The sequence below is a fragment of the Etheostoma cragini genome, chromosome 17, assembly GCF_013103735.1.
Source record: "Etheostoma cragini isolate CJK2018 chromosome 17, CSU_Ecrag_1.0, whole genome shotgun sequence".
NCBI lineage: Eukaryota > Metazoa > Chordata > Actinopteri > Perciformes > Percidae > Etheostoma > Etheostoma cragini.
The window spans coordinates 17,183,305-17,201,269 of record NC_048423.1 but is presented as its reverse complement, the minus strand read 5'-3'; the positions used below and the strand labels follow the sequence as shown (position 1 = coordinate 17,201,269).

The 17,965-nt window shown below is 40.0% G+C and overlaps 1 protein-coding gene across 1 annotated transcript in view; it reads right to left on the bottom strand.

The window, feature by feature from the left end:
• Window positions 1–17,965, bottom strand: part of klhdc3 (kelch domain containing 3) — a 28,643-nt gene that overhangs the window by 3,911 nt on the left and 6,767 nt on the right. Inside the window, exons 8-10 of the mRNA XM_034898383.1 lie at window positions 15,907–16,015; window positions 2,828–2,901; window positions 1,654–1,732 (exon numbers count right to left, since the gene is read on the bottom strand). Of these exons, the coding sequence (XP_034754274.1) occupies window positions 1,654–1,732; window positions 2,828–2,901; window positions 15,907–16,015 (262 nt within the window). The remainder of the gene's footprint in view (window positions 1–1,653; window positions 1,733–2,827; window positions 2,902–15,906; window positions 16,016–17,965) is intronic.

Below are 17,965 nucleotides of genomic sequence, written 5' to 3'. Positions count from 1 at the left end.
CCCAATGGGATGTGAACGAGGATGAGAGAATGCCCCGCTGTAACACGAGAACCAGGAGCAGGGCTGACAACAGGGTCTATTGCTGACCTGCTGACAGGTCAGAGGTTGAGCTCCAGATTGTTATCACTGGCTCTGGTTTCACACTCACTCCCTCTCAATTGCTTTGTTCGTTTTTTTGTTGTGCACGTATGCATTTAAGAGGGGAGATTGGCATTGGAGCTGGAGATGCCAGTGAGGGGCAAAGAGGGGTGAGCCACATAAAGTATTGTGACCCCACTGAAAACCCTCTAAGGGTTAGAAACACAACTGCAAAGTGGGGAGTGTGCAAGGTGGCAGTGACAGTGCGAAAGAATTGAGAGGCTAAGAGGAGTAATTAGTATCAAGTTCCATGGGGTCCATGCGTTTAAAAAAAAACAAAAAAAAAAATAAACACATAGGTGCAACTCCTCTATTTCAGACACACTTTTCTAATCGGTCAATTTATTAAATTAAAAAAGTGGTTCTATGCTTGAAATGGAATGATTGTCTGAATGGTATTCCCTAAGAGAAAAAAATAGTATGTTCCGTATTACTGGAAAAACAAAGGAGGATGGCAGACAGTAAGTACTGAAACCCCTCATTTTGGAATTGTATTTGGCTAAAATGTAGCTTTAACACAGTTATTACAACTTCCCTACCTTTTGACCTTCAGTCGAAGCAAAAAATAAATAGAAAAGGGTAAAACTGAATCATATTTTAATCATGTCAACAATCTCCATGCTTATTATGACCTTAGAGTGTGTGTGTGTGTATATATCATGTCACAGGTAAAGCTGAGAGCTTCTACACCCCCGTAGCTCTACCAGCCAATGAGAGGAAAAAACTATTTCCAAAAAGGAGATTACTGAGCCAGTGACTTCTATCGTGTTAACGGGCAGAAACGGAGACCAGACACCAACATTTGAAAACGGGTCCTTCCTCGCTTCGTCACTCCTCTCTCACGCGACCCTTTTACAGAAGAAAACAAGCGACACCGGCCTTGACTATTGGTGGAAAATTAAACATGGATAAAGAACTACAGCCATTTCTGAACTTGTTGCTGATGCCAGCTGCAGTTTAATTCTGCATTTCATACTGCTACCACTGCGGGAGGTAAGCTATTATTTGATGGATTTTTGACAATGCCTGTGTCCAGTGGCATTATCAGCTTTACCGGCATGCGCAGGCCCAGCATCTGTACATGGTCTGTGATATGCGTTTTCAGCCATGTAAGTATGGACAGAGATTAGTTCTGAAACTGTGCTAAAACACGTGAGGATTATTAAAATAAAACCAAAGTAGTTTGGATGTAGCCTCAGTGATCCTCACTTGGCTGGTGTTGGTTTTTGTCAGCTGGTCTGTGCTAGACAAGAAGTTTTGCCTTTAACATTCAAAGTTTCACCATGATTGTCTGATATACACAAGTCTTCATGCTATTATCAGGATGATACAATTACATACAAATGGTACATGTAGGGACTTAAATCGAAGTCGGACAAAAGCCTGAGTAAAACTGGTAAAATAAAGGATAATGAGGATAATTTGCCTCTTTGAAAAAACAGCCTTATTACTGAGGGACAGAGTGGTGGCAACAATGACGAGAATAATACAAACAGAAGAGGATGTTTGTCTGACCTGATATCATGTGGGAGTCCTGACTGCTCCAGACTGTACTGAATAACAGCTATTTTGCATAACGTCTTCAAATTAGGGCCTGAAAAGAAGAGACGGTGTAATGAGTCATAGACTGATCAGAGACACTAATAATACTCAGAATATACATTTCAGCTGTGGGAATTCAAGATAGATCTAGGCAGGTCAGATCTAAGAATCTTTAGATAAAAAGGGGTCAGATTTCCTCTTAATGTTGTGAAAACCACCCTGTTCTGATTCTACCATACCCCAGAAAATAAATGTAACAAACTGTTCATAAGGACATGCAGAACATTATGTTGCCAGTGTTAAATCACCTTAGAACAAACTTCCTCTCAATTATTATCAGCGTCACGGCTGCACCACCATATGTTCAGTGATAAACAGTGTGAAGGCACACGCGACTGGCACGTTGAGGCGTATGCCACAGGGGACGCACTGGGTACTGCCAGTCCCATACGGTCCCTGTGCAAACCCACCTACACAAACTGTGACCTGACAGCACTTCAGGCTACCCCAGTGCAAGCAGGAAAAGGCTATATTTGGTAGTCGATGAGACGGAAGTGCCCCATGTGATACCACACAACAGGCCAGGCATACTGAGCCAGGTGAGAGATAAAGCAGGTGTGTTAGGAAGGCACTGGTCATATAAACTGGATTAAGGAATCCACCAGTGATTCTCAAAGGAGGGTCAGCGGCACACTGCCAAGGAATATACTAGACGTTTTCAGATGCATTTATTTGTTTATTTATTTTACAAAAAGCTTCATAGTTCAAATCAGTATTTACATTTTAAAATCTACAATAGTTCATAATAATAATTTAACAAATCCATATCTCTTAGAATCTGCTAATGTGTTTAATACATGTCTATCTCTAATATATTTCACTTGTGCTGTTCTTTCACATAGGAAGTGTAATAAATAGGCTATGTCTTATTATTCCAAGGGACAGTACATGAGGAGTCCCCGATAGTCTCTATCTTGTAAGGGGTCCAGGGCAGACTTGTTTAACCTTTTACAAAAAGCTGAAAATACTTTATTAACAACTGCAACATGGGGTTGTAGATGAGGATTTGTTATTGAACATGTGCTTCTGCAAGATTAGACACATTGTTGAGCTAACGAGAGACACGTAAAATGACAAGAATACTTACTGAAGTCTAAGATATACAGGTCTGAATGATCCATGAGGTTAAATTCATCACCCATTCCTTGCTCTGGACAGGGGCTGTAAAAAGAATAAAACAGTTTTTTAGTGTCAGCTAAAATGAAGTGAAACTGACTAGTTGCAAGTGGTCAAAGTTTTAAAGCTATCCAGGAGGACAACAGTAACTCCTTAAACTTCCTGTCTTTTATCATGAGCATGAGACACAACATGCCAAGGCTTTATTTGGTTGAAAGGTTTAACTTAACCAACAGACTCCCAATTATTTACCTTGTCATCCACCCTCTTACCATCTTTCTTTAACCACTAAGGTTCATGATCAGGGAGCCACAGATTGTTCTCAAAAAGACAGTTCTCTGCTGTTTTTTTTATTTTTTATCTTGGGCTGGCATGATTTAAGCCCACAGGAAGTGGGACGGCAGCCCATGCTGATAGTCTCCCAGACCTGTGCAACCACTGATATCACTGGACATCTGTTTCCTGCCGCAGCTAAACACACACACACACACACACACACCTGCAACACACCTGGTCCACCACAAAGGGCCTATCTGTATGACAACTCTCTTCAGTCACCATCTTTCTATAAATGAATTGGTTTAAATCCAAAACCAGGCTAGTTGAAGGGAAACAGTATACAAACTAGGCCTATCAATCGATTAAAGCTACAGTGCGTAGTTTCTGTTGCCCCCATGAGGATTTCTAAGTAATGACAACAAAACTGTTGGCTTCTCCACTTGATACAAGCCTTACGTGATCGCGCATGCGCCCTCACCCCTCATCCATGCAGTTGATAGTAGCCAAAGAGAACACAGAGGATAAAATAAATTAATTAATTAATTAATAAAAAAAAAACACATGATAAACTCTTCAGGGAAGTAATTATCTTTACTCAAGCTTCTGCAAGGGAAAGATATCGGATGACACAATCTTCAGAACATAGTCACACTGAGAAATACAGAGAGTTGTGTGGAGCTGATAGTCTTAATTAGCTTTGTAGCAACTCATTTGGCAATGGCTTCAATGTGACTGACGTTTATTTATATCAAAAACGTACGCACAAAAGCTTTAAAATAATATTGCTATATTAATAACTTGCGATTAATCACAAATTATTCACTTTTATCCCTTCTAAAAATATATTTTTTTTTCAGTTTTGAACGAATGCTTTTATTAACACCGGAATGATATGCTTGCTTTATACAACGTATTATTATTGCAACAATCCAAAACCATGACAAGAATATTCTCCAGAATAACTTCAAAAGGTACTGTAATCTCAAACCCATCAATCAACAACAGATGGGGATATTGACCTGAATGTAACATCACTTGGTAATACTAACACAAAGTAGTAGCCCACTTTACACTTTAAAAGTTAAATGAACATCTCATATTTCATCCACTCATTCATACGCCATAGCCTTGAGTTTTCAGTAACATCGACAGTATTTGCAAATAACTTTAGTCTTGTCCAGAGAACCCTCTGGAAGGGCTTTAAAGCTGAACTTTCTATTCAAAATACTATTTTCTTTATCCACTTTCAATCAAGGAGCTTTGTTTCTGCTAGTCATCCACAACGTTACTGCTGCATTGCTTCCTGATTTCCCAAACTATGGAATGGTCCTAGTCCCAAATCAAAAGATGCATGAGTTATCAAGTTAATTTGCCAGCCCTAATAAAAGCACAACTCAAGATAAAAGTCAACAACTAATATCTCAAATAAGTTTTTTTCCCACCACAGGCAGTAAGCATTATTCTGTAAATGTACTAGATGCACATTACTGCTTTGTACCCACAGTGCACCAAAAGACCTGTCCAGATTAGTGGACAAAAATGCACTTTACAGTTTTACCCTAAGAGGACAGTTTGAGCCAGACAGGTGCAGTCACCATGCACTTGACTTCACTACTGTAGACTAGTGTCTATAAAATCTATTGTGAAGAATAAGTGAGGAATTTGGTCTTTAAGAATAGCTTAATATGTTTCTTTCTGCTACACGTGGACTGGCACATGTCCAAACAAAGACTCCTTCAGACACAACAGTACTGTTATAGCAAACTAGCAGAACCCACTTGTTTTGAAAAGCTCAGAACTACATTATGAATTCTTTCCCTACACCATTCTCTTGCTGAACACAAAATACTCTCTCTTCAACAGTTTCTCCACCCATCAATCTCTATTCCTTTTTCCCGCTGTCCTCTCCATCGCGTCTCCCTTTGCTGCGTGTTCAGGATGTTGTAAGGGTTTTACGTTGCTAATCTTCCCTAAACAAACATGGTAGTGGCTTAAAGCGGCCAGGAGAGGTGCAGAGCACGAGCACAGTCGTCCCAGGGGGCCAGCTGGGGAAGTCATTACGCCCCCTGCCCCCCAGGAGGTGATCCACCCGTGCTTATGGCATGGGCCTATATCAGAATACCTTCAACCACCCAAGCCCCGCGTCTTCATTAGACGGTCTTCTCCCTGTCCATGTCTATTGCTGTCTATTAGGGCTCATTTGAAAACCAAGATAATGAACACTAATAGGAACTTTGTTATTAAACCCAACTGCTGAAATAGATAGAAATGTAGCAAACTTAAACAGCATAATAATAAAACAATCTTATGTAAACTGGATGAACACTGGTCTGACCTTCATGGTGGCGTTAATCCATACATTTGTCGAGAGGATATTGTTTAGGACTTGTCCTGACACACCAAGCATAAAGTCGGCTGTTTTTAACAATCTGTGGTCAACAATTGTTTGTAGCGCTAGCAATGTACCTGTCACAATTGGCTGGTCCTATGTTTGCATTAGATACTGCATGTGTGGAAATGACACTCAAATCAGCAGTCTGTCTCCCTAACAGAAGTAATGACAAGTAGAATATCTAAAGAGTACACTGCAGTAGCTGTCAACTACTGTGGAAGCTCTCATGAAGAGAGGGTGTAAGCCTTGGATGCTGACGCGTGAAAGGGTGCAGATTAGGGGATGCTTCAACAGAGAGTACCAAGAGAGATGAAGATTGCATCCCCTGGAATGAGACTTTCTCGCATGCTCATGAATAATACCAGCCTGGGTGTGAAATTTAGCAGAACATTACAGATTGGTAATGCTTTATTGGTGAGAGCCTGACAAGGTTCATAGAGGCAGGGAAAGGAGAAAAAAGGGGGTGGTAAGAGGTGTCTGATAGACTGGCAATAGTTTGAAGCGGGAAAGTCACAGTGTGTGACTTTATGTGGCATCCTGGTGTTTGATGGGTCACTTTGTTACTCGACCAGCAAAGTATCACTATGTGTGAAAGTTCTCCTCCCCCTTTAGCAGCAGTGGTTTCCCAGTCTGAATGAGGTCTGAGTGATGGCGCTCCCCCACTAAAAAAACACAGGTTGCTATTTCAAAACAACACTCAATGAGGGTGCCTAATCACCCAATTGCCAGTCCTTTGTAGCAATGCACTGCCTGCTCATTACCTTCCAAGCCTAGGCCTCAAAACGGTAGAAGAAAGAGCTGAACTACAGTCCTAAACTAATGAGGAAACAAAACAGAACCCGGGAACATTCCAAATTGTCTCAAGTGTCCAGAAATTTAATTGCCAACAAATTCTGAAAAGGACTTTCAGAAACAAATTGAGCGATGGAGCAAACTATCAGTGGCGCCTCTACTTTCTAAACACTGATATTAACAATATGGCTGGAAACTGTCCTTTCGTAGGCATGTTTGCAATGGCTTCATTGGCCATATCCTCATTCTTGGAGTGATATGATCTGCATCCTTTTCCTTTCTCCACTTCCTACTGAACTTTGGCCCTTCAGAACCATCAAGCACACAGGAACTCATCGCGGACTACAACTTCCTGCAGATCACCTTATCAGGATGGCCAGACATGAAATCAAATTAGCATTTTGGTATGAAGTGAAAACAGTGGGAACAGGTATTAATAGTACAACAAACAAAAAAAACAGACAATTTGAGGGTTGCACGATTATGGCCAAAATGATAATCATGATTATTTTCATCAATATTATGATCACAATTAGTTATCACGATTTGTTGATTTTAAACAAAACAAATTTTATTGTCACATAGGCTATTTATAACTGCTTTCACATCCATATTATGATACATTCTTATGTTGCAGCTGTATGTCTATACAACAAACAACTTCAACACATGTAATTGAAAATTAGCTATCTGAAATAAATAGTTTAGGGTATATATGTAAATAAACATATATATATATGTAAATAAACACATATATATATATATATATATACACATATATATATATACATATATACATATATATACATATACATCTATACATATACATATACATATATACATACATACATATATATATATATATATTTTTTTTTTTTAAATGTATCTCTGAGAAAGTTCCTTAACTTCTTTTGAACAATAACTGATTAAAAGAGCTTGGGAAACAGAGGGAGTGCAATGGACGTACTCACAGAGTGACTGCTGACTCATAATGGACGGGTCCACCAAGTGTCGAATGGCGGGTCAGCGGAGTTACACAAGTTGTGTGTGGGAAATGTCTGCATCGTCACTGCGCTGTATTTTTATGAACTATGATATTCTGGCCATGGGTCACATCTCTGGCATCTCTGTCCAGCAGCTTCGTCTCTCATGCTATAACTCTACAGACAGTTAGTTGCATTCAATAACTTCCTCTGTTTTTCTCCATGGCGGCCGCGATAGCAGAGTTACCAGCGGAAACACTGGTACAAATACAGGTTTGCGTCTCATGTTTAACAATATACAGCTGTGTTAACAATTAAAACTGTAGACAAATGTCAGAAATGTGGAACGGCGCTGTGTGGCGGGGCTGCGTGGAGAGTAGAAGGAGAGATCCAAACACAGGCACGGCTTTACAGAAGAAATGGGTCATGTAACGCAAAATTAAACCTTATCCATATAAACAGCATTGCAGCGGATGCGAGGACATTAGGTGCACCGTCCTAGAGGGCAAATATTACTTGTGCCCTATAGCCCTGTGAGCTAACAGACACTAACTAGCACTGGTCACTGCTGTTGTCTGAAAAACAACACAGAAGGGTCAAAATGTTGGGTTTACTGGTAAACTGGTAAACCTTGAGAATGACATATAACCGACTGCTATCTGCTGAATTCTCCTCACGTTACTCTGTCCTCTGCGACTGTCTACATCTAGAAAGTAAGCTGCGCGGGACAACTGACTGGGAACATGATCAGAAAGTGGTTTACGGAGCGGTAGATGGGCTTTGCAAAAAAACATTGCCGCGTTCTATGAAATGACGCAATTAAAAAAAAAAAAAAAAAATGCTTGATCGCGGGAAGTCAAAATTGTGATAGTGTTTAAAATTGTATTAATTGTGCAGCCCTAGACAATTTGTAAATTACTTCTACATTAACGGGCAAACTTTTTTTATATAAACAATTTAAAGAATATTATAACTGACTGTGGTCTAGTGGTCTTGACCATTGTAGGAAGAAAACATTATATGGTAGTATGAATTATTTTGCCCACTATTTTTTTTATAATCAAATGGCAAAGCCTACAAATAGAGTTGGATGGTAGCGGTTTACTAGACTCTTAAGAAACAAGCAAGACTTTGCAACAGTTTGGACACAAACTTTCTTTACAAATCCAATAGACTTGGTTATCACAGATCGGTAAATTCCCGTCCATTTCTTTTGCCTTAATCTCAACTGTCTCACCTCGTCTTACCGAGCTATCTGTGCCCCCTCCTGGGCAGTGGCTGGACAGTGGATTAAGACTTGTAGATGCCCAGACCTAAGCCCCATGCAGAGGGTGAGACACAAACTACAGCTGGCTCCTAGAGACAGACGCCTGGCTTCAGATTAGACAGAGGACATGCCTGCCGCTAGTGAACCATGCATCTCAAATTGCAACCCCCTGTGGACGAAATGCATTTGGACTTGGTGGCGGTATTGGAGAAAGAAAAAACAAAACTATAAATCCTTACAAATCTCAATCAAACACAAATTTAGTCCATTTTATCAGGACAAGTTTTTATCAACCCAGCTGCCTATAAAAACGAAAACAAGGACGTTAAGTAGTGTTTCAGGACCTTGAACACAGCTGGTTAATATACAGGGGGAAGTCTAGAGGGCTTGTCAAATGCTCCTCTATAAGTTACTTCCTCTATAGCCCAAATCTTCATCTGCGGCTGAAGAGTAGCATCAAGGTCAGCCACGTAATAGGAGACACTCTCAACAGATAATTCTGACAAAAATACAGTGGATACAGACCATAGTGTTGATACATGTATGGTTAGGGAACATGCCTTCTATCAGAGTTGCTCACTAGTAAACTAGCTACTTTCACAGGCGATTATCTCTTCATATCCTGCTTTTTAACTATTGATACAAGTGTTTTCTGTCATGTTAGTTGGATCCTTCTCTTTCACTAACAAAAACCATGTAGTGTTTCAGTAAGGTCTATTTCCCTGCCACAGGTTGTTTAAACACAACTCACTAACTGTGAACAAATAGCCTCTGGTTCTGTTAAATCAGCAGGCTGCTGTGCTTTGCTTATCATTTTTTTTACTTTGTCTTCATAGCATGGCATTGTTCCACAGAGAGGACCTAAAACCACCAAGAGGTGTTTTCTTTGTGTTGACCGTAGTAAATCACAAGTTAAACTACTACTATTTAGACATGTGAATTTATGTGGACAACAGCATCACAAAGCGTCCCCTATGCAGGCTGTTTATTTGAGCTGCTGTGTAACACTCAACCCTATGACATCTTAGTGTATACAGCCTGTTAGTGGGTTAAAGAGGGTTAAGATGCAGATGAAATACTATCATGAGCTTGTCTTTGAAGAGTAAATCACAGTGTTTCTGTGCTGCCCCAAGGTCCTGTCCCGACACGTGCGGGATGCCCCGTATCCTGTTGGGGTCATCTCCACTGTTTGACAGGTTTTATCTCTGACATACTAAAAACACACACACACGTGCACACAAACAATTAATAAAAGGAAACTTCTGCAACCTACCCTTTGACACTGAAGGCCAAACACAAAATGTGTGTGGCACAGTAATCTATGGTGTGTTGATAGGTGTGTTTCAATGGAGCCAGATTCCACTGCGACAGATCTGAAGACATTATAGGGTGCAGGAACTCTAGCCAGCATATCATTTAGATTCAAGAAAAAATTAAAATCAAAACAGAAAGTAAGAGTTTTCATGCAATGCCTGTGCCTCGCAAGAAATAGTTCTTCCAGGCAAGAAATAGTTCATCAGAATTAGTTCTTGTTTAGTCCCATGTTATGTTTAGTCTAACATTTGAACTGTCAGGTTCAACAATGATAACAAGCCACACTTTAACCGGCTGGACTATCATAACAGCAGCCCTTTCAGTCATTGATAAGGTGCAAAAAGGCCTTGTGGGTGATATCGAGGCACCAGGCTTTTGACCCTTTTGATCTACTAAACAAAATCACTGGTTTCTGCAGAAGCTCTCTGGCTCAGCAACTTGCTGTTTTGAAATGACCAGTTAAATTCCACACAGATTAAATATCATGGTGAGATTCCGGTGGATTAAACAAGAGGTTTATGGTTGGGATGTTTTGGCTACCAGTGAGATTACCTGCTATGTAAGCTCCCTCTTACTCAGAGTATAGAGCAGAAACACACTCTCCCACCTGAAAACTCAATAGTAGCATGACACCTGACAAACAAAATCTGTTTGCTTCTAAACAAACACACAGCATTTTCCACCTACACTAAACGAAAGTCCTCATAAGTCAAAAAGATTTTAAAATTGGCCCAATAATTGAAGCATAAATGTTTCTGCATCTAATGTTAGCAATGGCGTCAGCATGCTATCCATCTTCACAAAATCTATCAAGCAACTGTGCATACTGCCAAATGTAACACACCCGTTAAGGCTGGCAGAACAAAGCATATGCGCGCGCGCGCGCGTGCGTGCGTGTGAGCACCACTCTGACGTCAGATCAACAAGAGGAGCTGTGAGTCATGTGAATACACAACAAATGGCACAACGCACCTGAAGAAGCGAATCTCAGCAATAACCAATCAATGTGACTGAAGTTCTAAATTTGGGGGAAGTGAATCATGGGCATTGAGATATTTTAAGGCTTCTAAAATCCTGACAGTTTCTCATTTGGAAAGATGCCAAAAACACAATGCACTGAGACACAAATTAGGGAAAGCAGTCATTTATGATGTTGAGTGCCACTGTGCCTGAATTGAAAGGTGTTATCAATAAAAAAAAATAAAATAAAAAATAAAAACTGAAACAGTCAATCTCATCCAACAGTGGAGCCACAGTGCCAACAATTAAAAAAAGCTTGGTTCTGGTCTTCTGCTTGGCTGCGTTATAGATGTTAAGGAATTAATCAGTAATACTTTTATTTTTGCTTACATGTGGTGTATTAAGAAAACAGCAGCTATCAAAAGAAAAAGCATACGATCTCCATCTGACCTATTTCTCAGTCTTTAGCAAACAACGTGTGAATTTTATGTGCAGTTTTCAGTTTACAGTTGAAAATAGTGAGCACAGTCTGTTATCAAAACTTGAATACATGATAACACAATGTTTCCTAAAGGTTAACTTGCACAATACCCCGGGCACTCCCGCCATGCCAGCTGTCCCTTGCACACAGACGTTGATTGGGCTTGGTGACTGCCTCAACCTACCTACTACCAGTGAAAGGCCATTAAATCCCCTTTAAAGAATACTCATTAACAGCAGTCCACATAAAAGGTGCTGAAGGGCTAAAAAGGCACAACATCTTAATTCAATAGAAAACTGGGATGTTTTCCATCTTTAATTACCAGACAACAAAAAGCAAGCTTTCAATCACAGATTAACAATTCACCTCCAAGACGTCCTCATTGCAGCCATTAGGAGTCATGAAAACCTGTCAAGCTAAAAAAAATATTGTGAAAATACGATGGAATGAATACATGTCGTCATGTCCAAGTAGTTTAATGGCCAGAGCCAGATTCCCCTTCAAAGATTCCAAGCCGTCAGCTCCCAGCATGCCAATCTGTCATGTCCTTGTTCACATCCTGCCCCTCATAGGATGCCCTGTTCTCAAGCTTAAAATGCTTCCCGATTTAGCCCAACCTGGGCTTGTTGTAAGCAATTATACACAGAGTGTGATGAATGCCAACCATGACAACATACACTCAGCAGGAGATCCAAAATCTATGTGGCACTGTCCTCATGTGCAACTCAATTTTAGCAATGTTCAATGCCTCAGAAGCTGAAAAAGTTTGATATGTACAGGGTTTAGCAAAGTATGCTGCTCTTTGCCTGTGTGAGTAGGTGAAGGTCAGTGCAGGTGGAGTTAGTCATGCACGGGTCGTCCTTCGTGGGGCAGTGAGCAGGTCTCAGTAAATGAGTGTAGCAGAGGGTATATCAAATTGCCCTCCGTGAGAAAGAATGCTCCCTGAGGTCATAAATCAGAGATGGGGCAGAATTTCGCGCCTTTCTGCAGCTCAGCAGGCCTGTTTAGACTGACGTAAGTGGCACTCAATATAGCCACTAATGCCTAGCTTGTCATTCACACACCCACACTCTATTCATTTAACCTAAAGAGGTGCAAATGTGTACCTAAATACCTACTAATTAAATCCTGTTTAATGGCAATCAATTTAACAGCATGAAAATGAAAGAAATTGTTCAAACATCAAGGCGTATTCAATCTAAATCTAAGCACATTCTAACAGTAAACACTTGGAGAGATGCATTCAGAATCTCATGTTTTAAAATCCCTAACCCAGTCTCCTTTTACACATTACAGTCTATAAGAAGCTGTTAATGTTTGTTTTATTTTTATATCTTATTTCTTTGACTGTGCACAGCTTCTAATTGCCAATTTGCATCTGTAGTCCCTGGGCAGAAAACAAAGAATAACATTTGTTTAACAAATGCGTTTAGTGTTAACACACCTCAGTGTTATGTCCAGTCAAATGTGTAACCCCTTTGAAAGCAGAGGGCTCTTGGACTTAATAGTTTTAGTGTCCTTCACTAAAGTAATAAATTATTCCTGAACAAATTCCTGCAGGCAAAATAAATATCATAAACTGGGAATAAGTATCAACAGAAGGGTTCTGTTTTGGATCAATATGAAAGGACAACTAAACAAGAAAACAAGATGTAGACCATAAATTTGAACACAATTTCCTTGGTAGACCTACCGAAATGAGAAGCCGCGCAAAAAACACAAGCAAGGTGTCCAGCAAATAATTCATGGAGGCATGTGCAAGCATTTGTCAGCTGCATTGAGACAGACACCAATAACTTTTTAACCCTTTTAACTGCCCTAGTGTTGTTAGGTCATGCAAAAATAAACACAGGAGAGACAGTAATTGCTGGTTTTAAATCCAAAGTGTACACTAAATTAGAGGTGTATTATGAAAAATAGGTGCTAAGTCTAATCTAAATCAGTGGAATAGGAAATCATTCCTAGTAAAGAAGAGAAAGCAAACAAATGGGTGTTAGAAGAAGCTGCTCGGAGTCTGTTTGTGTGTCTTAGTATGTGTGCATGCTTATGGGAGTTCCTGTGTGTAAGAGGCTTAAGTGTGCTCATGTAAACAACAAACGTGCAATGCTGGTCAGGAGAACCTGTGTGGCCAACTTGCTCAGAGCCTGCAAGGTTCATGCTCTAATTTGTACAGTGACAACAATATCAAAACAAAATCTTGGCAGACTTAGAACAACAAAATCCTACAAATTACAAAAATGGTTCTCCCCTTATTAAAATACTTGGTGTACATTATATATATGGGTGTGTGTGTGTGTGTGTGTGTGTGTGTGTGTGTGTGTGTCAACAGCTTAAGGCAGAGAAGATGAAATGGCACAAGTTTCCTGAACCTTTTAAACAGAATGTTGGAGGTATTGTGTGGAGTTTGATTTCTTCCTCTGCTCATCCAGCACCCTCCATCATTCCAGTGACCAATGACACTCCCTTTCCAACCCAAGCCCTGTCTGCTCACAACAGGAAATCATGACTCCTTAAAACCCATCCTGCACTAATCCTGGCAAGAAACCAAACAATGCAAAACTATCTTAAAATAGAAGCACCTTCTAAAGCCCTTCATCTCTAATAAACATTTGTTTTTTCTTCCTCAGTTCCATATCGATAACTGAATTTGCTGAATTTTGACTTCTAACGTTAGGCAGCAAATTGTTTCTTTAGATTGTAATTACTCATTTAAATTTAAAATTATTATTCAAACAAATAACTGTTGCACTAAAGGCTATCTTAAAAATGTTTGCCTATGTTAACGGTTGAAAAACAATTATTTTGATGACAATGATGCTGTTGCATAATGGATAAATTAAGATTGCACTTGTGTATTAGGGTGTGTTGCTCCCCATGATGTGGTCACTGGAGCAGTAGAAAACAAATCCAGCAGCAGCCTGAGTCCTTTAGGACTTGAGGGCCTGTAGACGTAGTGGGGCAGAGAGGACCCTTATCCAGGGGCTCCCGATCCAGACTATCAGGTTATCCCAGTGGGGTTTGCCTGATAACGCTGACTTGCTGATAACAGTAGCCCAGGTCCTGGACTACTCTGGACTATGCTAATGCCATTAGCTACCTCATTACTCCATGGGCTACTGGCCTATCACTAGCTCATCACCAGTGCAGAGGCACCTTACCAGCAAAGAACCCCCGGCCACTACTGTATTACGACCAACAAGGGAATCATCACAGACCGCTGTCTACAGGAGCCAGAGACTCCATTTGGTATGATGAAAAGAGAGGAAAGTGTTCCTCCACAAACGTCAAGAGTATAGCAATTTAAGTGCCTTCGAAGAAAAGAACATTTAGTAACATTTCCTATCTCTGGACAAGCTCTGAACTTATCTGGTAGTTTTTCCTTTCTTTGTTGCAAACTTACTAAGCTATAAATGTTTCTATCAGTAGAGACGGTGTATCTTAATAATATGACCACCTCACTACTTGTCCTGAAAAACTAACCGCTTGGTATTTTAATAAGATGGCTCCAGGAAAAGCGGCTGCACGTGTCCTCGACAATGCACGCAACATTGTGGTTGTACGCAGCTGTCCACGGAACACAGCAAGAATGTCAGTCTCCCGGACGGGTGGACTGGGACTCTAGTCCCTTAACGGTTAAGGATCAGTTAAAGAAGGTAGGCTAATGGTGAGGGAAAACAATTTAGTATTCCTTCAACATACAAACAAGGTTTCCAAAACAGTCCCTGTTTTCAACTGTAATACCAAATGAAAATGACTGACATTTCATATCATTCTGAAATGAATGGAAACCAATAGTGTCCGGAGAATCCTTCAAACACATCAGTCATTCTAAAAACTAGTGCATTTTTTACATAAACACCATGGGCCGTTTTTAGTCCAAGTGCAGCTAAACTTTACATTTTCTACACAAGACTTATGCAACTAAGAAGCTGAAAGCAAACAACACATCAGTGGTGTCAGCCACATTCAGCATTTAGCGGCGTGGCACCGCTCTCTTTATAACACAGTAATTTAACACAGTGTTAATCATCTTGCATTATCAGCTTATATTTATGCTTTTGTTTTGCACTCCTTTGTGGGGAATAAAAGGAAGAAGAAAAAAAAAAAGAGTATATTTGAACCGTGAACCATTAAACAAATAGATCTAGGATTGCCAATGCAAATTAGAACAGTTTCCTACTACAAAATATTAGCAAGTATTGTATTGTGTATGTGTGTGCATGACTGCATGTACATTTGTGTCTGGGTAGATATATGTATTTTAAGTGGTTAATTTGGGTGAAGAGGATTAAAGTTATTTAAACAGTCCACATCAAACCCTTTTGCAGTTACATGTATATCTTTAGATGCAATATTTTATTCATAAAGAAATAATGAATTACTAACTAAGTATTTAAGCATTACAAACTAGTCTAAAAAGAAGAATTTTACCACAAGAATCACTGGGGAAGCTTAACAGAGAAAATATTTGGGAGCATCCTTAATTACAGTCTACATATAAAGCCTTTAGATTGAATCCTATGCAAGTTTAACAGTGTAAAGGAAAAGTACTGTTTTTAAGTGGTAATATTGTGGGCCTTACCTGGTTCCTCCAAAGAGGATAATTCGTTCCCCAACTATACAACAGCACTGTCGTCTCCGTGGACATGGGCCTTTCCCTTTCGGTTCAACCTTCTTCCAGGAAAAGGCTTCTGTAGTGTGTACACACAAGAACAAAGTTAAGCAAGCCATATTTTGACATAATGATGGAAAAAAAAGACTAAATCTTTAGAGATGGAAGACGCATTAAATCTTCAGATTACATCCTAGCTCAAAAACGTAATCTTTAGCACAACAGGTGTTATGTGTGGGCTACACAAGCAATTAAAACCCTCAGCTACTTTAAGTTACATAAACCTACTATTGCTTCCCATTGTGCCTGCAGGTCATTCAGCCTCCTGCTACATTTAACCAAAAACCCAACGCCCAGGGATAAGGGAATGAAAAGCAGCAATTTAAGCAAACAGACAACACCTAACCTTCAAATTAATAAAACTTCAGAAATAGAAACAAATCCTCTTTCTGCTCTGCAGAAGTGCAATATAAGTGACAATGTTGACGCTCTCAGTTGTTCCAAATAAGGATGTCATGTTTAGTCTCACACTCTCAGAGCCAACAGCATCATTGCATCTCTATAGCAACAAGCCATTCTGAATTTGTGGAGTAAGAGGACTAGAACTGAGGTACTGCCATCTGGTGGACTGCAAAGCACATGTTTAGAACAGCAGTTCACCCAATACAAGACTCTCCAGCTACAATAAACCTAGTACTTTATCCCTAAATACCATCTGATGGGCTTTAAACTTGTAAAGCTAGGACAACTATTATGATACACATTAGTATGACCACATGTGCTTTTCACAATGACCATCATTAAAAAAGACAGGAGCAGGGGAAAAAATAGGCCACAGTCCAAATACATTTTCAAAAACTTGTGCATTGGACTTCAAGCTACTCTCATGCGCTGTATTCGGCGTCCTTGAGTGCCAAGAAAGGCGCCTTTATATAAAATGTATTTTTATTATTATATTATTCAAAACTTTAATTTCTTCCATAATATAAAGATAATCATAAAACAAATATAAATAGTGATTAGTGCTATTTTCACACCATTCAGGACAATGGTAAATGGACTGCATTTATACAGCGCTTTTCTATTATTAGTGACCACTCAAAGCACGTAACACTAAGCACCATTCACACACACATTGATACACTGCCATAAAAGGTGCCACCTATTCATCAGATAAACATTCACACACACCAAGTAGCCCTTACACAGCCTTGAGGTGTGTTTGGGGTCGTTGTCCTGTTGAAAAATAAATGATGGTCAAACTAAACGCAAACCGGATTGGGATGGCTTGCCGCTGCAGGATGCTGTGGTAGCCATGCTGGTTCAGTGTGCCTTCAATTTTGAATAAATCCCCACCATTTTCACCAACAAAGCACCCCCGCACCATCACACCTCCTCCTCCATGCTTCACGGTAGGAACCAGGCATGCAGAATCCATCCGTTCACCTTTTTGTCCTTCTCACAAAGACACGGCGGTTGGAACCAAAGATCTCAAATTTAGACTCATCAGACCAAAGCCCAGATTTCCACTGGTCTAATGTCCATTCCTTGTGTTTCTTGGACCAAACAAATCTCTTCTGCTTGTTGCCTCTCCATAGCAGTGGTTTCCTAGCTGCTCTTTGACCATGAAGGCCTGATTGGCACAGTCTCCTCTTAACAGTTCTAGCTGCTGAACTCTGTGTGGTATTCATCTGCTCTCTAATCTGAGATGCTGTTAAATTGCCATTTCTGAGGCTGGTGACTAGGATGAACTTATCCTCAGCAGCAGAGGTGACTCTTGGTCTCCATTTCCTCTTGTGAGCCAGTTTTGTTGTAGCACTTGATGTTTTTTTGCGACTGCACTTGGGAACACATTCAAAGTGCTTGTAATTTTCCGGACATACTGACGGTCATTTCTTAAAGTAATGATGGCCACTTGTTTCTTTTTACTTAGCTGATTGGTTCTTGCCAAAATATGAATTCTAACAGTTGTCCAATAGGGCTGTCGGCTGTGTATCAACCTGACTTCTGCACAACGCAACTGATGGTC